General features: G+C 36.6%; 1 protein-coding gene across 1 annotated transcript in view; it reads left to right on the top strand.

The window, feature by feature from the left end:
- Keap1 (kelch like ECH associated protein 1) overlaps window positions 1-18,647 on the top strand; it is a 34,563-nt gene extending 15,916 nt beyond the window's left edge. The window contains exons 3-11 of the mRNA XM_071587435.1: window positions 7,349-7,462; window positions 8,819-8,983; window positions 9,121-9,270; window positions 9,525-9,803; window positions 9,922-10,220; window positions 11,894-11,998; window positions 14,311-14,516; window positions 16,019-16,195; window positions 17,467-18,647. Coding sequence (XP_071443536.1) covers window positions 7,349-7,462; window positions 8,819-8,983; window positions 9,121-9,270; window positions 9,525-9,803; window positions 9,922-10,220; window positions 11,894-11,998; window positions 14,311-14,516; window positions 16,019-16,195; window positions 17,467-17,660 — 1,689 coding nt within the window. The 3' untranslated portion in view covers window positions 17,661-18,647. The remainder of the gene's footprint in view (window positions 1-7,348; window positions 7,463-8,818; window positions 8,984-9,120; window positions 9,271-9,524; window positions 9,804-9,921; window positions 10,221-11,893; window positions 11,999-14,310; window positions 14,517-16,018; window positions 16,196-17,466) is intronic.
- Window positions 18,648-22,428: the final 3,781 nt, after the last annotated feature.

The following is a 22,428-nucleotide window of genomic DNA, read 5'->3' as shown; positions in this document are numbered from 1 at the left end:
TAACTGATGAAATTATCCGATAAATAAGTGAGATCGGTCAATCAGAAAAGATGTCCCTAAAGTTTTCCGTGGTGTTGTAGAAAGCAGTAATTCTCAGTAAATATTTTTTGTTAGTTGGATACCCTACTGTGGTAGAATAAGCGCTACAACCCGTTGGCTGGTTCAAGTTGCACCCGGGGCTTGTTTCTATGCCGCCTTTCTCTTGCGGTGTTTCTACCGAAGTTGCCAAAAGTTGTTCATCCATATTCCGTGCAATTTAAAATTCCGTAGTTCTTACGTTAGTCGATGAGCAGATATGTATGACCGGTCGCACCTGGCTAATCGAACTTCGGATTATTCATCGTCAGATTCCATTTTTATCTCAAGAGAGCGCCTTACACAAAAATATGCTTAGTTTTATCACGTAGATAGTTTTGTTCCCACGTATCAGAGTCGAAATGAGTGCCCCCTTCCTTTACGGTCGTCCATGGTGTATGTTTGGTCACCTCTTGACCCAATACCCTCCATATTCGACTTTGTCCATTTTCGCGGTCTTTTGTCATTTTTATCGCGTTTTAGCCTTCCATTCGTAAAAAAAGACGGCCAAATTAAAAAAAAAAGTTTTAAAACTCTCCTCAACAATAGAATTGTATTTTATTTGCTTTCGGTAAAAAGATTTGGTGCTTAATTTCAGCATTTGAAGCGAATCGAACTGAACGGGTAACCTACTGATATATGGAGAGAACAAAGCCTACTGATAACGGATAACCTACTGATTGATTGAGGGAACTAAGAGTAATGCAAAATATGAGTTCTTCAGTTATGATTTTATGGAGGTGTTTGACAAGTGCTTCTAGAGGTGAAATTATCCATCTCATTATCGTGACTGATTATTTTATATTATTTACGCATTTTTTTTAAGTTGAGGCAGCCTTGCTTGGCTTGTTCCCATTTGGCGAAACGATCTCCGCCCAACCATTGGGACGGCCCCTTACGAATCATGCTCAAGTACCTCTCCATATGTGCTAATTATGCAACGAGACAAGTTTCATTGTTCGCCGGTTTTTGTGTCCGTTTCATGTTTTCTGCCGAAGGTGCTCGTTTTCTATATCTATAGTCTCTGTCATTCCTACAAATTTAATTTATGATCGTTTCAATGCAAGGTGTATCCTGTCATGTCATCTTTTCACCAAGATTCATGTTTTTTTCATTCTGCGCCATGCAGTACATAATGGTGGCATAGAGTATCGCTTCATGGAGCATTAAATTTTGGAAAACTGGGAAAGTCGTTGAACCAATCGGTCGTTACTGCCTGATTGGAGGCAGTGGCCCTTCAAAACTCGTTTCTGCCACCTTTTCCGCGGGAAAATAGTGGCATCGGAACTTAAATGTGTTAGCTCGGTTGAATCGGAAGCCAGTCTACGGCCTTGAAACTTATTTTAAGTGGAGCAGTGTCGATTCTATGACCTTACCTCGGATGTTTAAGCTCAGTCATTATCCTAATTGATGCACTTAACAGAAGGGATGCTTCAGCCTTCCGTAGCCGTCAAAGGGAGCTATAGATGCATTAGTGGCGATAGTAGATATAGTAGCATTAGTTAGATTTTTCGCCGCTTGCTTAATTGATCTTGGAGGCAAAGTGAATTAGTAGTACTATGCAGTGCAGGGCATGAATCGTGACGTTGGCCGATTTCCTCGAGTGTTAGTGGATAAGTCTACTATTTTATCGTTTCGCTGATAATTTCCTTGATTATTACATTTTATAATCAATAATTGAAGACTGTAGTATCACGTTCGAACGTACGAAGAGTTAATGCGGAAATTGCAGAAAATTCGAATGGCCGGTATGATGAAGACGTAAGTCTTTAAAACTTTCTATTATAAATCTGTTGACTCGTGGCGAATTTCTCGGTATTCATTAGTTGTATTTAATTGATTGTTATTGATTTATTATGTGTAATGAGATATACTATCTACTCATTTTTAAATTCTTATGCTATTTACAATAGAGTTTCAGGTGTGATGTGGTGGGATCGTTCCATAATAACAGAATAAAACAATTGCAATTAGTAAAAATTGGAAAATTGTAAGCTTTTTTCTCTGTTTCTGTTACCTTGTGCTATACTTAAATTTATTGATTGCTCTTGGCTGGTTGCGGTTATTGAACCGACCGCTGGGTATAGCTTAGCTGCGGAATATGATTTTTTAATTCATTCATTCACGCATGGTACTCGGTAAGCCACCGCTAAGGTGTTGGACGTGGTAATTACCAACCAGACTACTTTTACGCAAAATATTTACCCCCCACCCTAGCGCATACAGATAACGTTATTCTAATCCCTGAACGTTCTCAGGGAAAATGAAATCTTAAATCTATCTTTTCTGCACTTAATTCCTCTAATTTTATTGACAACTCTCCTACCGTAGTACGATTGCGATAATAATACAGTTTCAGCATCACTGCTAAAGAGATCCTTCCAATTTATGCAAGAGATATAATCTGTAATTTAACCTTCGCTTCGCGAGTGATTTCTACACTCTCGTCTAATAATTTTGATACGCTACTCAGTTTATCATAACAACGTTTTGGAAATCTAGCTCCTCTACGCTGCCTGCGATCCCATTCAGCAATCAATCCAACTTAATGGGGATCCCTTTAACTAGCAGCATATTCTAAACGAGGCCTAACCTGCGAAACATGTCTTAATCTTAAGCCTTTTCGTCACAGAGAGTACTGCTGGAAAGGCCCTGAGAACTGCAAAGTACCGAGAGAGTATGCGAAAGTACTCGATTGTTAAATAGTCGTCCACAATAATCGACGGCAGGCCGGAGGAGGGAGGAACCCCTTGCGTGAAATACCTGTAGACAGACAGAATGATACAGTTAGTGCCCTCACTTGGCAGTTGGATATCGTCAAAACATATTCATGGTGTGCATCCAATTGTACGTAGCTCTCATTAATATAGAAGTCAAGGTGGATACCTGCAAAAGAGCCAGGTTCAACAAATTACTGGGCTGATAACCGTGAGACGTGTTAACAAATGCAGTGTTGGCACGCGAAAAACAGCGGAAAAGCTAAGCAGGCTAAAATCGAAGTACCGTGCTCGAGGCTCTAATAATACTAATAGGTCCTTATAGAGCGGCCGTACACTATATGGCGATTACTGAACACCTATTAAAATAATTATCATGCATGCTCTTTAGATATTTGGTTCGAATGTTTGATGTTGAAACGTGTGTATGATTATTAATTGATGGTTTTTAATTTGTTTGCATTTTTAAGAAATTAACACATCGCCACGGGAGTTGATTGACCACTAATATAAATCAGTGTACGCGCAATAAATAAGAAGTCGTCTTTTTGTTGTTATGAAGATTATTATTTGTTCTTCTATAGCCCAAGCGATTCTCCGGACATGAATTAAAACAGAGGACACGACATTGACTACGGTAAAGAGCCTAATACTTTAAAATGTCATAAGACTAAGTTGAATTAGCGAAACTTCCTGTCGTGTTGTTCACGCTGATTGACGTGGATTTCGGTCCCACTCCGGTTCCGTTGCAAACCAAGGTGATTTCTTGAAAATCGTCGCGGCATTGGCGTCCAATTATTGTACGTTCTTAGCACGTATATTTTATGGCCCTTTGACCAGAATCCAAAATTTTCCTCAAAATGTTTCGCAATATACCTGTATCACCAGTTCGGAATCAGTCCTTAGGCATTTTAATAAATCTTTTCGTCGTTTAAATTATCGAAAGAATTATTGGATCTACTTCTATAACCATTGGAGACCCTCCCATGGACTGCAGCCTTGACGTGGTGGAAGGGCTTGTGCGTTCCGATAACCCCTAGAGCTATGCGGGTGGGAGCATTGATAATTGCTCTTGGTAGGGTCACCCATTCCAGATAGGCCGAAGGTTAGGAGCCGGACGAAAGGATTTTGTGCACTTATGATCCCTGAAGCTGTGCTGGTGGGAACAATAATAATTGTCTCTGGTAGGGTCACCCATGGCAAATAGGTCAGAGGTTAGGAGCCAGGTGAAAGGTAGTCCACACAGCATCTTCCTCAGTGAGGCGGCTGCAAAGGCGTCTGGCCCCAGTGGGGCGGCATTTGAATGATGGTGTCATGTTAAAAAAACTATTGGGGAAGAATACGGGAAACCACCTCAATTATTATTCCCAAGACCTTTATGGTGGACAGTTTAGAGAATAGAGAGTCCTGGCAACTACGGGACTCGGCCCAATCGGCCGTGTGTCGTGCCCTACAGCGGGAGAGGTATGGCTTCCGCAGTCGCCATCTCACAAAAACCTTGCTAAGTAAAACCGACAGCAACAGGACAAAAGATGTAGAAGAAGAAGACCGAATTAATTGGATTAGGAACTTGGGATGTTATGACATTGTTAAGGACAGGAAAATTAGAGAATATAAAGAGAGAGATGGGAAGAGGAAGTACCGATATTTTATATCTATGCGAGGTGTGATGGAAGGTTAAGGGATTACTGGAGTGATAGTTAAAGAGCTTCATGCAGCGGAGTGTACGAGAGGCAACAAGGGGTTGCCATAATATTGAATAAAAAGGTAAGAAGAAGCGTAGTAAACGTAGAACAAGCAACAGATCGAATATTGCGAGTAGAGATAAAAGCAGAACCGACGAACTTTGTCATTTTTCAGGTATACGGTACATGCGACCAAGTATACAAGGCGTGCTAAAAAAAATCCAGGGCTGATTTTGTAATTTGTTTATTTCGATGGATACTGCATAATCGAACTTTTCGCCCTCAAAATACATGCCTTGGCTGACGGTATACCTTTGCCAACGTTTCTTCCAGCTCTCGAATCCTGCTTAGGAAGCCTCCTTAGGGATCCTCTTCAGATCCGCTGTACTAGTTTTAATGTCCACAATAGAGTCGAATCGGCGCCCTTTCAAGGTTGATTTTAACTCTGGAAACAAAAAAGACTGACGGAGCCACGTCTGGAGAGTAGGGTGGCTGCGGGATCACGGAAGTTCCGTTTATGGCGAAAAACTCAGTCAAGATCAGCGCCGTGTGAGCCGGCGCGTTACCGTAGTGCACTGTCTCCACATGCCTGGCCTCCTTCGGCTCACTGCGGCCCTCGGCCTCTTCATAACCTTTAAGTAGAAATCTTTGTTGACGGTTTAGTAGGAATCTCTTTTGACGGTTTGACCTTGAGGGACGTATTCGTAATGAATCAGCCCTTGCCAATCGTAGAAGCAAACCAGCATGACGGATTCCGCTATATCGGGTTTCACCGCGACGTTGTTTGATTCTGACAACAGTTTCGCCGAAGTTGCATTCGGCGAAGATGAGGGATTTGGAATTTGGAACTCGGATATGTCCTTTCCTGCAGATGCGATCGACTTCGCTTTCTTTGGCGCTGAACCACCGGCTTCCATCCACTGCTTCCACTGTTGTTTCGTTTCTGGCTTGTAGTGGTGGACCCATGTCTCATCCATAGTGATAAATCGCCCCACAAAATCGGTTGATTCCCACTTTAATCGGTCCAAACATTGCTGCGAAAATTGTTTGCGTATTTGCGCGGAGAATTTCTTATGATTTGATCGGCATTCAGCAAATACGGCACCCATCTTGCGCATAGCTCTCGCATTCCTAATTCTTTGTGGAAGATGTTTCGCACCCTTTCTTCCGATATCCACACGGCCTTAGCCATCTCACTCGCCTATCGTCCAACAAGATATGGTGCACCTTATAGGTGGTTTCTGGCGTGGTTGCAGTTATTGGCCGTCCACGTGGCTCATTTAAACATTAAAATTCACCTACCGCTTTTTAATGGTTGACATTGAAAGAGCCCGTACACTTTTGTCAACTTCGAATTAATTTCCTTAGTTGTTAAACCATCCAAAACTAATTTTATTACTGCACGAAATTCAAGTTTTATCATTTTAACGAAAAACACGAAAGTCGAATGCAACACTACGTGCGAACAGACTACCGGAGCGAATTAGTTGGAACTTGTCTTACGAACTAATGACGCGTTTAACCAGGCAGGAATCATAATTTTTCGCTGATTGGAACGCCATTTCCGTGCCAGGCCCAGAACTTTTCTACTCACCCTCGTATATGGACTTAGTAGCATCTATGAAAAAGGTATCTGGCCGGAAAACTTTGTGAGATCAGAGGTTCCTAGAAAACTTGCAAGAGCATAATTGGTACCTTTCCCTCTTGGAATTCAAACTGTTCCATACTTCAAATCTTATTTTAAATGATATATTTCATAATCCTGTCTCTCATTAAAAACTCAAAGATTTGAGAAAAATTATTCAAAAAGGACACTGGTCAGTAATTGTTAATATAATCCCCTTTTTTATGAATAAGTTTCGTCTTTTCCATATTTAGATAGTCTGGAAACTCACTATTTGTGAAGGACTTGTTTGTTCCTATTCCAAAAAGGGTAAAGTCTACATCATGTGAGGACTACAGAACAATAAGTTTGATATCCTACCCAGTTAATGTTGTTCTCAGGGTCATCAACAAAAGGATAGAGAGCAGGGCAAATGATTACTTAGGGGATGATCAGTTTGGTTTCAGGTAGGGGAGAGGTATGTGTGATGCCATTGCAGTAATGAGATCACTAATCTTAGAGGAATATAGAATAAAATCAGGGCGTATTTGCCTGTTTTGTAGAGTTCAAAAAGGCGATCGGAAGATTGAATTGGGAAAAACTAATGAGTATATTGCAGGAAATAGAAATAGATGGTAGAGATAGGAGGCTAATCCGCAACCTGTACATGTCTCAGACTGCTCAGGTGCAAGTGGGTACAGAGAGTCTACATCTTAACTATTTCCTGAGAGTCATCATTGGGGTGTGTGGCAGGTTAAGACATTATCCCTATATTTTGTTAATATGGATGTGTTCAAAATAGAACTGTAGGTTCTTTAATTATTATCATTAGTTCACTTCCCTCTTTTTCATGTTGGTTGCTAATTGTGTGATAGAAGAAAGAAGTTAATTTTCCTTGCTATGAGTCTATTTCCATTATTTAATTGGGTTGATCTGATCTGCTGACATGTAGTGTGGGGTTCTAATGATTCACTTGGTATCCAAGGTCACATGTATACTTTTCCTTTGACTATTATTTTATAAAAATCGTTGCACTTGTGATTTTCATCTGCCAATAGCCACAAGGCCTCCCAGGGGAATAAGTTGAAAACTCGGTAATGGAGTCAAATGAATTTAAAATGGTTCTTGCTTGGGAGAATGGTTTAATATTATTGCGTGGTATTGGCATTTTTAACAGATTGAAATTCTTAAGAATGGAATTTCTTTCTAAAGAATATTTTATGAAGAATGAGATGTCACTGCCTAATACATAATTTATTTCTTAACAGATGATGTTCATGATGCGGAGTCACCACATGCTGACAGATGTGATTCTTGAAGTTGGTACAGAATTATTTCATGCACATAAGGTTGTCCTTGCTGCTGCTTCACCATATTTCAAGGTTATTTTATCATTATCATTCTATGGTGTAAAAACATAACATTAATTTTAGTTACATTAATGCTGTCAAGAAAATGTTATAAATATATGAAATTGCATTATGATTTGTGATGCCTTAGTCTTACTTAGTTGAGTTCCTCAAGTTATGGATGATCTGCTCTCTGTAGGTGGTATTGCCACAAATATGATAACCAGAATAAGAAAAGCATCATCAAATGAAAGGTACTGGTTTGTGTGCCATATTAATGAAAAACCTGTGTATGTGAATGTTCAGAGTTAATACATCCTTTCAATGTGCTCATTGGCCACATTTTTCAAGTGCAACTCTCCTGAAATAAATATTGAGGCATAAAGGCATCAATTGGAAGAATTGCGAAGTAAGACTAGCAATAAAAATGCTTAAAACTGATGATGAATGATTTTTAAACAAGAAACATTAAGAGCTGAGGAGGCTAGGCAAAAAGAGAATGGTGAAGATGGATGTTTCAATTAACTCTTTGGATTGGTTATTGCTGTTGATGATGGCATTGGTGACAAGTTTTCTCTCCTTGGAAAACTTATTGGTACATATTGTTTAAGACATTATTTTACTCTGATTCCAGAGAAGGAAAAATGTTTATTGTTTGAAATGGTTACTTAGTATATCGTGTGGAGTAGTGAAGAAAAAATACCTTCCACCTATAATTTGTGATGCTTTTGCTCTTCTGGACTGATTATATGAAATAATATTTCCTTAAGCTGTAAAAGGTTTTTTGCACCACCGTGAAAGTGAAAAGGGGGGGAATTGAGATTCGTGTGGTGGTTTGTGGGGAAAGTTAATCCCTCGGCAGTGATCAGATGCACTTTCAAAATATTAGTATGATCACATTTACCCCACACCCCTTTTTACTTTCACAGGAGTCTAAAAAACATTTTTGGCTTAAGGAATTATTATTTAATATAATCAGTCTTAAAAGAGGCAGTAAGTAATTTATCCTTTCCTTCATGCTCTTTTGTTAATTTGAGAATTTATGAAATTGATCACTCAAAAGTCAACGGTGGAATTAGTTGAAGAATCGTGTTTTATGTGAATATTATGCATCTGAAAATAGGTATCACTGTTCTCAACTTGGTTAATTATTAACTCGAGCATAGTAGAGCTCATAAAAAATTAGAAAACTATTGGTAGTCATCGTACAGAGGAAAAACTACCTATTTCACTTAATTTATTCGTTGATTAAGAAAATTTCATCTCTTTACTAATCACCATTCCTCTTTTAATGTAATATAAAAAAATATTTTGTAGTGTGTCATAGATTTAAAAAAATTAATGTACATATTTGAATATGTAGCATCATTTTTCTTTCACAATGTTTAGGCCATGTTTACGGGAGGTTTAAGGGAATGTGAAATGAAGAGAGTTAAACTGCAGGGGGTGTGCCCATCAACCATGGCTCACCTCATGTACTTCATGTACACTGGTTCCATTAAAGTCACAGAAGTGACTGTGTGTCAACTTCTTCCAGCCGCAACTATGTTTCAGGTGATAGATGTTTTTAATTTTTTGTTGTAGAAAGAAGCCCAATCACTGATCAAAAGATTATGTTCTCAGTTCATGCACATACGGTGATTCATGTTATAATTGTGAACTATAATTTGTTCTCAATTGTTCTATTTCAGGTTACTCACGTTATTGAAGCTTGTTCAGCTTTTTTAGAAAGGCAGTTGGATCCATCTAATGCCATTGGAATTGGCAATTTTGCTCAGCAACATGGATGTCATGACCTTTATAGGAAAGCCAATCAATTCATTGAGCAACATTTTACGCAGGTATTTGAAGAATTTTGTATTCATGATAGCTATTTTTTTCTGTCATCTATTTTAAAGGCTCTCTCAATCATGAAACAGTTACAACTCATGGTTCAAAATATTATCAATCAATTGAAGTTGAATGATATTGTTTTAACTGTCAGGAAGTTGAAACAATGTAAAAATAATGATTTACCACCATGATGTACATATGTATTCATTTTATACATTTGTGTCATTAAAATCTTTATTTGAATGTGATGTTTTCTGTGTAGATCTGTCAAGAAGAGGAATTTCTGCAATTATCTGCTTGCCAGCTTGTTGCCTTAATAAAACGTGATGAGCTCAATGTTCAGGAAGAAAGGGAAGTTTACAATGCAGTTTTAAAGTGGGTGAAGTATTCAGAGGAGGAGAGGACCCCAAAAATGGAGCACATTTTATGTGCAGTTAGATGCCAGTATCTCACCCCTTCATTCCTTAAAGATCAAATGAGAAACTGTGAGGTATTGAAGCGTCTTCCCTCCTGCAGGGAGTATCTGGCGCGAATATTCAAAGTAAGTAGAGTTGCTCAAATATGTAAGTTACATTGAAATGTTGTCAATGTTTTTTTGACATCTCACCATTGATTTATCATTGGTACATCGGTAATATTTTCTTTGTGTTTGATCCTAGGACCTGACTCTTCACAAAAGGCCATGTGTGAGAGAACGCACACCCACAACTCCTAGGGTAATCTATTTGGCTGGAGGGTATTTACGACATAGCCTTGATGCATTTGAGGGATTCAGTGCCGAGGATGGACGCTGGAGAACACTTGCAAGGTTGCCAGTACCACGCTCAGGATTAGGAGGAGCTTTTCTCAAAGGTGCATTCTATGCGGTTGGTGGTCGGAATAATTCACCAGGTGCCAATCATGATTCAGACTGGGTTGATCGCTATTCTCCTGCCACTGACTCTTGGGCAGCATGTTGGTAAGTTTGCTTGCACATCAACACTTATAATAACAGAGATGCATGTTTCTTAATCACTCGGGTACATTAAACTCTGAGGTACTTCTAAAACAAACAGTGGCAGTTGAAAAGGACTGTTAATAAATGCAAATTTTGGAGAAGTAACATTTTATTTTTCTCAATCAGTTGTGAAATAATTGGCCTGCATGCATGGATCTCGAATTAATATGGAGACTTTCTTTTAGCTTATATCATGCTTGAAAAACTGAAAAACGTGCAAAAACAGATTAAGATGAAGTGATTCTTTTTGGATGTGTGCTGGTTCTGTGGGTCTCACATTGTTTTCACAAATTTTCCTAGTAGTGATTTAAATTCATATTGCTACTTATTGAACATATTTTCCATTGGGCTGGGGCTCTCAAGGTCCTATATCTTTTGTTTTTGATATCATCTCTAACCTTCCAAATCAGCATCTGTATATCTTTCATTATTTAGGATCTAAATTAATATATTTAAGGGCACAACGATTCCATCTGATCTGGAGTAGAACATATTATACTTATAAAAAATTTAATTATCTGTAGTTATTATAACCATAATTAACTACACTTTAATTACAATTTGGCCATATAAATTGTTAATACAAAATTGAATAGCTTGGCAAATTTTATTTACTTGATACTTATTTACCCCCAATTCCCAAAGATAATAATTGTGAAGAATCAATGCCACTTTTAATCATCTAAAAAATAATAAATAATTGACTGTGTATAGTGATAAATGCCATCCTGGATACCCAGACACCATCCTGAGATACAGTTATTGCTGTGTCATAAATAGTGGCAAATAGTCAGCATAACCATTTTGGTGCCTCTAGTTTGGTAGTAATATTTCTTATTTCTAGTTCTAGTATTACATTTGATTTTGTGATGACTGTCAATGGTGCAGGGAAAGAACAAGTATTTAGACCAGTCACTCAGGTAGTCTTTCTATCCATTAAATTTGAGTGACTTTTCTTTCTCAAAATTCTATTCTCATTTCTTTTGGTCAGTCATGAAGAAATATTCCAATAGGAGTAATAACTTTCATTAAAAGTAATATGACATAATGGTATGGTTTGATTTAGAATGAAATTGAAAGATACATAACTGAGAATAATTGTGTCCAGTCATAAGTTGAAGCATTACTTTCTGGCTAAAATTTTGTTTTTTTATGTTAGTCTTTGCCAAGAACATGAGCAAAAGTTATATTTGTGCTTCAAATTGCAGATAAAGCGATAAAAATACTAATAGATAAATAAAAACTAGCTGATATAGTATGTGATTTTAATCACATGGTGTTTAGTGTAAATTGTCTTTAGGTGTTAATCCTGAATGCATATTTGTGGAGGAAGGGAAAAATTATTAATAATTTATTATATCCCATGAATATGATGTGCACTGCATGTAATAATTCACATTTCAAATAAATGTTACCAGCAAAATCCTTGCATTAATCAAGTGATTCAATATGTTGTTCATACTATGTCATCATATCTTAGCAATGTTGTTTTTGCTATCATGATCACAAAAGTTTTTTGAAAGTTCAGGCGATAGTTAATCAAATGTTAGATCCCACAAAAATGTAGGCCATTGCATATGATAATTAACCTTAAAAAAATCACCATTAATCATATATCTTTTGGATTTAAATAGCCCAATGTCAGTACCTCGCAATAGAGTTGGTGTTGCTGTCATGGATGGCCTTCTCTATGCTGTTGGTGGATCTGCTGGGAGTGAATTTCATGCCAGTGTAGAAAGGTATTTTTGGATTTTCTGTTTGGATTTAATCAACCTTTATCTTATGAGCATGTCTCTACAGCACAAAAAAGAATTCCTGGGCTCCAGAACATGTTTGTATGGAACAATGTGTCGCACTTATGGTTTCCGCACCACAGCAGTAGTTGTATCTTAAAGAAAATTTTTACTTTCAGTTACTTAGCTCGGAGAGGATTCGGGGGATTTTTCGGGCATACCTCCTGGTGTTAAGTTGAATTTGTCCATTTGATTGCTTAAATTGGCCGCTATGGTCGACAGGGCTTGTTAATACCGATTGTAAGGAGCTTGCAATTAGATTCCTAGGCCTAATGAAGACATATACTGCTAAATGCACTCACTCCTACTGGATGGGAGAAATGTTCTAATTTTTTTAGGGGTCCATGAGATATCCTTACCCCGTCTAAAAAAATTCTAAGAAGTTCTCTATCTTCTTGAGTCAGTCAAGTATTATGATCAGTTTATGGAAAGTGATGGGATCTCAACAATGATTCTGGAATACTCTCTCTTGAGGGAGAGAGGTATGGCAGGAAAGAAGAGTGAAGTATTGTGCATAGAGCTGATGGACCTCTGGCAAAGGAAAGGTTTCAGTTGATTGAGGGCATCACAACTCTCTTTTAGCTGTTGCTAAGCAGGTGAAAGAGAGTTGGGTTAAACATGTGGTGATTCTTGCTTATAAATCTCTAAAGATATTTTTAACATGTGTATAAGGCTGTAATAAGAGTTTATTACATTGTAAAAAAATAAAAGAATCTACTTTAAGGTTTAAATTTCTCAATAAATATGACATGTGACCAACATCCAGTAAGTCATTTTGTCCTTGTAACCTCTTGATGATAATGCATTAGCATTGAAACCAGTTGTTGATAAATGTTGATTTTGTTTTAGTTGTGCCTTATTAAAAAGAAAAGGTTGTTTTCATTAAAAGGAAAACGTAAATGTTGATGCACACAATTTTACAAAATTGTAAGATTCTCCCTTTGCCAGGGCCGAAAAAATCAAAAAGCTGTTATTTTTGCACCTACTTCTTATATTTGATCTGATTTGCCCTAATGTATATGTATGAAGTACAATTGGATGAAAAACTGATCCAACTGAGCTATTGCCTGCAGCCTTTCTGTTTCAGAGTACTTCTTTCTTTCTTTCTTTCTTTTTTTGAATAGTTGCCAATGCGGACTCAGTCATGTTAGGCAAAGGGTAAATTTTATTAATTTTAATAAAGAAAAAATGTACTGGCATAGTGATTAGCCAGTAAAAATGAGATACAAGATTAAAATGTGTATGAGAACCCACATGAGCATGCACAAAAATACACATTTCTCATGAAATGTGCTATATTTCATCGTATTTACCATTAATTAAAAATAAAATGCATTTCAGTAAAAACATTAATGTCGTTTATCTTATTCATACTTTTTGGGATGTGGGTGCATGAAGTAGCATGCTCCAATTCAATTCTGGTGGATTTTGTATGGTCACTGATGATTCTGACATTATTTTTGGGTAAGGTAAACGACCAAGGTAGGATAAAGAGTCAAATTAATACAACAGCAACGGAAAAAGTTACTGGGCACTCAATGCAGTATTTTCTTATTGATTTATCCAATTGTATGGCACTTGTGTGTTGCTTTGTACTGATATAATTATTATACATAAGTCAGTAATCCTACATCGATAGTTTTAAACATATTTTGAAAAAGTCAGTTTCTATGAATAGGGGCTGCAAGTTTTGTGTACATAAGTTCTGTTATAATTTATATCTGTCACCTAAATACATATGTAGCTTTCAAATTCCTGTATTTGTAGCAAGATTTGACTGTGTAGATAAAATTGCATTACACTCTGTGAATGATTCTCAACTCAGAATTATGATCTCCTCAGTTATACTATATATACTAATAAATAGCATATATTGGAAATTTGAAATAGGATTGTTAGTAATAAGGGACTTTAAAGAACATGAAATGATGAATTAATTGTAATCTTTGAAGATCAGTGTAGTTTGAAGCATTATTTATCCCATTTGAAAGCCATTCACATACATCTCTAATGTTTGCTCCAAATAGTAGTTAAGCTGTAATATTTTCTCATTTGAACAAGTTTACGTATTCATGTGAGCAAGCTGGGGTCAGCTGCTCCTGGCAATTTACTAGTCCATTCCTATCAGGAGTAAAGAGAATTCACCCATTTTGATGTTGAAATCTGGTTACATTTAAGATTTGTTCAAGAGTAAACTTAATAAATAGTTGGAGAGCTTATTCAGCTGTTCTGAACTCAATAGATAATATCAATTACAGGTATGACCCAGATGAGGACAGATGGCAACCTGTTAGCCCTATGAGAGTACAAAGGCTTGGAGTAGGTGTTGCTGTTGTGAATAGATTACTATATGCAGTTGGAGGCTTTGACGGGGCTAGACGACTTGCCAGTGCAGAATGTTATCACCCTGAGAATGATGAATGGAATAGTATTGCATCAATGAACACTCAGAGGAGTGGTGCAGGTAACTAATTAATCCTTTTTTTTATGTTTCGCATACATGTATACTTGTTCAGTGAAATTTCAATTTTGCACTCCTGTTTTCTCACTTTTCACTCACCTTTTAATGGTTTTCCCCACTTTTATTTTGCATAAAAATGATTGCACGAAAATATTTTCAGATTTTTCCCCGAGGTGCTGTTGTTAAAAGTATTCCTCACCCCTGAAGTGGAGAGAACACTGTACTCTAGCTCACCAAATTTGAGGAAATGTGCATAAATATGGACCTGAAAGTCCCGAAAAGCTCTGTAGAATGATTTCTCTACTGTGCACTATTTACTATTCTAATAATTTTTGTCATCCAGGTTGTCTTGCTCAGAAAGGCCATTGAGAGTCACTTGCACAGTGTTACACATTCTCTTGCATATGCTTGTTACGTAGGCAGTTTATCAAATACCTGCACTTATTCTTGGCGTCATACAGGATTACACCAACTGGTAACCTGTCCATTTAAAGGAACTGTGGATCTGCTTTTCATTTGAAACTCTTGATAGCTCTATGGAATTTTCCAAGTTGAGTTAATGCTGCTCCTAAGCTGAGTCAATAGGGAATCTTAAATCCAATTACTGTTGTTAATAACTAGTGTCCTTAGTTTCCAATTTTAATTTAATCTACTAGTTCTACATTTTATGATGTTTCAAGTATTATACAGCATTGACACATTTTCAGATATGAATTATAATGCTTGAATAGTGTACGAGAAAAAATCTAAAATTGAATCAAGACAATATTTACAATTCGTGGACAGCATTTTCTCAAAGTAGAGCCTCAAACCATTGAGTTCGATATTACTGATATTGGTGAATGCTTCCACCTTTCATAGTTATCACACAGTTGAAACTCTTGCATTCTTCCCTCCTATTGCACGCACCTTTCTGCCTTTGGAAGCCTCTCTTAATTTTAATGCATGTTTTTCTTCCAAAAAAATGAAATTGTGAGAACATGTATATTTTAAGTGTAGTAATTTTTAGTTGAAATGATAATAATTGCAGGAATTTTGCCGTGTAAAAATCATTCTCCTGACTAATGAAACAGACTCAAATCTCCCTATGCCCGGTCTAGGTGAATGATTTTTATTGCGTAATTCCTGCTTTGGTGCACAGCAGCAAATGACTCAGCTGAAGTAACTGCCACAGTATTTCCTGCGGTGGAAGTGACCCAGTGAAAATAAACAAAGTGCACATTTTATTTATTTTCTTATTATTTAATTGACTTTTCAAGCAGATAAGTCCTCATTTTTTAACTCTGTGGTGTGTAAAAAAAATGTTTGTTAATTTCCTTGGTGATGGTTTTAGAGCCTATCTACATTCATGCAAACATATACTGTAGCTTTACACACATATGCGTAAATTTTGGTTGTGTGAATGTACAAGTGTTTTGAACTTCGTACATAGAATGTTAATTAATTGTATGATAAATCAATTGCGTCATGCAATAGTTTTATTAATATTTATTGTTGTTTTACAGGTATGGCTGCTTTAAATCAGTATATTTATGTTGTTGGTGGTTATGATGGTCAACATCAGCTATCAAGTGTGGAGCGTTATGATACGGAACAAAATATTTGGGAATTCGTTTCTTCTATAAAGGTGGCCCGATCAGCTCTCAGTGTGACAGTGCTAGATGGAAAATTGTATGCAATGGGTGAGTATTAGCCATAACTATTCTGTGATTGTCAATATTTATGTAATTGGAAAAGAAATAAATGAAACTTGTCAGAGATGGTATTTATAAATTCGTGCATCGATGTTTTTATCGCAGGTAAATGATTTTAATGGATCCCGGAAGTACTAATATTTATTTAATTAGTTAAATACATTATTTTTATTTCAAAGATAGAACTAAAATGCTGAAAATAGTCAACTTTAAGAATTGCTATTTTATTGGTTCCAAATCTTTCTTTTGGCTCAAATAATTCATTTGTTATTTACAACTCAAGGTAATTGAAATTGAGAAAAGGAATGGAGACAAAGATTGCATTTGGTGACAATGCAGAGGTGCTTTCATACCTATCTTTAATCTTTATCCATCACACAACACCACGGTGAAGCTTGTATTTTGCATAAAATACACTTTCCCTCATCCATTTTCCACCTCATCATTTTTAGGTCACCTAGTCACAACTTTAAAAGTTGAGGAAACTCAATTGACAGAATCTGTGAGAAAGCCATTCTCTGTTGAAAAATATCAGGGAGAGTTGGTGAGGAAGCATAACTAAGATGAGGGTGAAGCTAGAGAGTGAGAGCAGTTGCTTGATGACTGATAAAGGGGAATTAGGTGGGGATTGAGATGATGCGGTGGTTAGCTTATTGGCCACCCACCCAGAGGGCCAGGGTTTGATTCCTCAAGACGGCAGATTTTTTTCAGTGGTATCCCAATCCCTACTTGAGGTGCTTTGTGAGGAGCACTTTTGAGTGTGCTATTTGTTGGATGGGACTTTAAACTGCAGACCTCTTAGAGCTTTCGTTAAGAGGAGGCAAATGCCCACACAAGGTTTCTCTCCACCTTCCCTCCATTCCCATCCATCCCCAATGGTGCAAATAACCTCAGCTTTCGGTCGCCACCCCCAAATCTACTACCACTGCTGCAGAAATTAGAATGCATATTTTTGCCCCCCCCAATGACAAAACTGTGGTCTTTGACCTATTATCATTTTCAAATATCTTAGGGACTGGCCCTTTAGAGGTGGTCGAAACCGGTTGTGTGGGTCTGCTGTGCTAGGTGGTGTGTGTGCACTTCTAAGAGTGACAACTCAAGCCCATTGCTCTTACTCTATTTTAGCTGTACATGGCAGTTACACATTAACCAGAATACCTGGTTATATATTGAATATTCAATAGCCTCATATTAATTTCTGTTCCTTTGAACTATTTCTATTATAAGCACTCAATGAACCTGATATGCTATCGTTTCAGGGGGATACGATGGCCAAACCTTTTTGTCTATTGTTGAAGTTTATGACCCAGTTCGTGATGAATGGACTGAAGGATTGCCATTGACTTGCGGACGATCTGGGCATGCATCTGCAGTGTCATACCACCAGTGTCTCATTCATGCTGACCAAGAGGGTGCATCAGCATCTGGAACTGTCTCAAAGACGTGTAAATGAGTTCAAATGCCCAAGTTATTGTTTGGTGTTTCCTTGTTAGTCTGTTGGATGTGTTCAAAACAACAAATTTATGATTTGAAGCTGTAATGTTTAAATGATGTTTGTGCCAAGATTGCTGTGCGATTGTGAGTGTTTAAGAAGAGAGAATTAAGTTGTGAACATATGTACTGTCATGAAGAAATGATCAACAGATTCCTGCCAAACGTTTTGCTTCCTCCTAGTCTACTATTAAATGAACATTTTTATATTGTACAGTCAAATGACCAATCTTATCTGCAGATTATTTTATTTTTACAGTAGAGATGAAATATGTGCCAATGTACAAAAAATCATTCACCAGTCATTGATTTGAATATGATTAGTGTTCAAGAAAATTATTTGGAGCTTGCACCTGTTGGTTGATATACCAACAGAAGGTCATCAAATAATTTTTTTATTATAGTATTTTTTATGAACAGTGATCCTCTTCTTAGAATCGTGATTAATTAGGATTCCACCGAGGTGTTCCAGCTGTGTGTAATGTTATTCAAATTCCATCATCATTAAGAAGCATTTTCATTTTCAAAAGGAACCAGGGATGTTAGTAACTGTATAATTATAAAATGTTATGGTGTTACCCATCAAAACTTGTTATAACATGTAGCAGTGACTTGTAAAAGTATATCTAAAACTTCATATTTCATATATGAAAAGCAAACTACCATAAAGATCATAACATTGTCCATTAGTATTTGTATTTTTCATCTTGTAGCTGAGAAGCATATCCCAGTGTGATTTATTGTTAAATGACTGCAAAAACCATCAGCATTACTTTCTTGTTTCACCCAGCAGTTGTGCATCATTTTACTTAGTGTGCAATAAGATGTGAAACTTATGGATCCCTAAAAACTATTTGGCTGTGATATTTGTCTGGGACCAGAGTAAATGCAATATGCTGTATTTTTCATAGTCTTGTTTTTATCATTTCAGATTTTAAATAAATATCATGTAAGGAATTCTGCGTGAGTTTTTTATTATGACTGTTTGGTAAACTGTAAATCAAGGAAATGAATGCAGTTAAAATCAGAATTCAAAGGGTAGGTTGACTGTATTTATTATAAATATTCATTTTCATTAACAATCTACCTTTTAGATGGTCCTTAATGACTATTGTTTTGTGTAAACTCCTCTTTGTTTGCCCTGCATTATGTATTTCATTCTTCAGTTCTTTATATACCTGTATACCTTCTACCTGCCTTGCAACTGTTCGGAAAAGCTTTTTCTTCATCCTCCCTCACTTTCATCAAAAGTCTTTCCTCTGTTGTGAATGTTAGCATCGCAGTAATTTCACTCCTATTTTTGAACTTTATTATTTGTATACTAAAAAATATTAATCATACAGTATTACTTCTTATATGAAGGATCTGACCCAGATATTATGCCATATTGGAAAGTTTGAAATCACCAGTAAAATAGAATTGAGTGAACTTCCAGATCAGGCAATAACCATGTTGAGTGAATTCATGCTATAATTCTTTGGAAGTGTTGTTTGGCAGTCCAAGAAGTTGCTAAGGTAGTGGATGTTGGTGGGAAGAAACTCCCATTGAAGTTATCAGTATCTGCTTATTAATGCAAATTTATTTTAAAAAAACATCATTCCAGGAGATGGGATGTGGGTTAATGGTAACCAGGAATAGCTTTGAAGCTAGTGTAATTGTCTTAGTGGTTGGGATGTGTAGGTGTTGATCAAAGATCAAGGCACTGGTGTAAGGTATTTTTATTACTTGGGCATTTTCATGTAAAAATTTGTATCGTGTGATTGGGCAGTAAAGAAAGAGCCATAACAGGAAGTTTTTAGGGTTATGCACAGAATTAGGCCTGCAATCGAGGAAAAAACAGGTTTTGATATTTAATTATGGCAATCCGCTGGCTGATGTGTCACTCCTTATCCACAATATTTTCTGGAAAAATATCGGACTTCTATCCCGTACCACTGACATTTTTTAGCCCACACCTCCAGTAACCTTTTTCGTGACTTTCAAAGGCAAGTCAACTTGGAAAGGAAATTGAGTTTTAGGAAAATGTGATAAGAGGACTGCATGTCATCACAGAAGATGCTTTGCAAGAATTGTTTTAACAAAAGAGAAATTTTGGGACTAGCTGGTGGTCTAAAAGTGGAAGGTGCTAAGCTTCATTGCAGCGTTATTATTTTGAATAGGGGAAGCAAAAAGTGCATGTGTGTATAGTGAATTGAGTATATTCTCAGTTTATATTCTGGGCTCTGTTAGCTGTTCATATGCTCCTAAAAAAATGCCCATCATACCCACAAGCAGTGCCATTTGTCATGCCCTGGGCATGTCTTAAAGTGATATGTTCATCATACTCATGTGTCTTGAAAGTACATGTTGGGCATGTTCTCATTATGTCACTTTGCTGACTGGGTTATCAACATTACTAATTGCTTGTGCAGATTATATTATTGGTGTGAAAAGGTAGAATGCTGAACTGAAGTATTTAATGAAATTTCATAGGATCGTTTTGCATTTTATGTTAACACCTTAAGTCCCATTCATAGAGACATGCTATATGCTGGCTTACTCTTTACTTATTGAATAAGAATACATTTTATATTCTCACACAAAACTTGATTACACCGCTATTGGTTTTGATGTATAGCCAACATCATTAGGCATAAAATTCATATCATAGCCAAGAAATATATATACACTTTCTAGGAGGGGAGGTGGATTATGGAAGAGAATTGGAGGCAGGAAGGGGCGTATCGGTTATGAGATGATGGTGGGTTGGGGGGGAGCCTGGGTTGGTAAAATGAGATGGTTGACACGAGGGTAACAAAATTAATAGGGAGGAAAGGATTATGGAAGGGGGGCGAAACAAAGGAGGTTATGCATTCAGTTTATTCAAAGACAAGGGGACATCCTAAAAGGGTGAATATCTCTCAAAGATATTTTAGATAAATTCCCAGAAATGCACATTTTCCTTATATTTAAATTCCCCAGCGTGTCCTCTTTCCTCGAGGTGAAGTATATCCAGAACAAAGTTACTGCTTGGCTTATCTCCCACTGGTGTTTGGCGAAATGTGATTAGCTGACATTTCCATTCCGGAGATTTCGCTAGTGTTACTCGGCGCTTAGCTTGATCGGAATCTCCCTAAATAGAATGTGCTTCAAACTGTACCTTGTAGCTATCAAATGCCACTTTATTCCAAGTTTTCCGCTTTGTCCTTGGTGCTTTTGAAATAAACGTTCGCATGTTATTTTGTTGCTGTATATAATACTAAAATTGTGTTTTAGATATATATTCGCTATTTTTTTTAAAGGTTTGTCCGTAATATGAAAGTTTACACCAGAAAAATTTGCCTTCCTCATTTTCTTGAGATGACCATATTATATGCCATAATCTGACGGAGAGTTTTTTATTAATCATAAATGTAGAAGGGTATTCTCTCCGTCACCAAGTTTCTATTGTTACAAACGACGCGGGTGTAACTTCAGATTTAAATTACCCAGTCATTATGAAACATCTCGGAAGTTGCTTGAGTCAAGTAATCAATTATATTACTCTCTCTAGACTATCACTCAAAAACGTATTTCAAAAGATAAATGTATGTACATATTTGAACATTATAATTTTAATTGTATTTTACTTATTATTTTAAATCTGCAATAATATATTTAAATATACAGTAATAAAAATGTATCTTAAGTTAAGAATTCATTATGACCAGACCGTGATATTTGTTTGGAAGGTTTGAATTTGTGAAATCAACAGCAAAATCCAATTTACTGCTGTTCTCCAATCCTAGGTTGAGATAAAGGTCGTCGCAAAAGGTGCTGTAACGTTTTAAGTAATACTTTACTTTAAGGGAAACTTATTCTTGTCTTGGGGCTTTGTTGTGTTATTCTTCGATAGATTTGATTGGCATTAATACTTATCGTTACACGGCGATTTTCGTTATACGATACATCATTTGTTTCCTGGTTATCATTGGAAAATTTACTATAATAAGCAGCATTCTTATTATTTTCATTTCTTCCAGGATGAATAGAGTGGATCAGTATTCTGCCCCGAGTTGTGAAAGTACAGAAACAAATCGGTGAGACTTTAAGTCATTCTTTAATAGATGCGAAAATGTTTTATTATTCGTTTAAAATTCATTAGTTCACATTTCCTTTGTTTCGATCTCCCTACACTTAACTGAGATGTCTATTAACTCATCATTGTGAGGTCGTTTGCCATCACATACCCATATATGGTTGTTTACACTACGCAGTAGTAGCCTTTAATCCGAACAAATCTGAAAGCATAGTAGGCTAATCCTATGGCTAAAAATGATGTAAGGCAACAGAGGGTACACATTTCATTTGTAAATTGCGTATATTTAGTCTTCAATAACTACTTTAAAAATGAACGCCTGTAAACTCTCGGCCAGAAAAGGCAATAAGTATATAATAAAATCAGTAGGTTCATAGTTGTGGATGTATTTTTCTATTACAGAATCCTGCTTAACTTTAATTTTTTTCTATTTTCAAATGCTTTAAAGTCACCATCCATCTCCCATTGTCAAATATATCTACAGGGTTTCCCCAATGCTATTGAATTTTATTTCATCATGGATCTCAGCAGTAAATAGTCAGCGGTCCTATCAAGACAATATATTTTGCTTCAACTTCACAACACACCTCTTAAATATCAAGCTGTACATTCTAGGAATTGTTGACCGCTGCAAACTTTTTATTGTTTTTATGTACTTATTTGGGAATCATAA

The sequence above is a fragment of the Hetaerina americana genome, unplaced genomic scaffold, assembly GCF_022747635.1.
Source record: "Hetaerina americana unplaced genomic scaffold, ioHetAmer1.1.p SCAF_3, whole genome shotgun sequence".
Taxonomy (NCBI): Eukaryota; Metazoa; Arthropoda; class Insecta; order Odonata; family Calopterygidae; genus Hetaerina; species Hetaerina americana.
The sequence above is the reverse complement of the archived record's forward strand: the minus strand, read 5'-3'. Positions and strand labels throughout refer to the sequence as shown.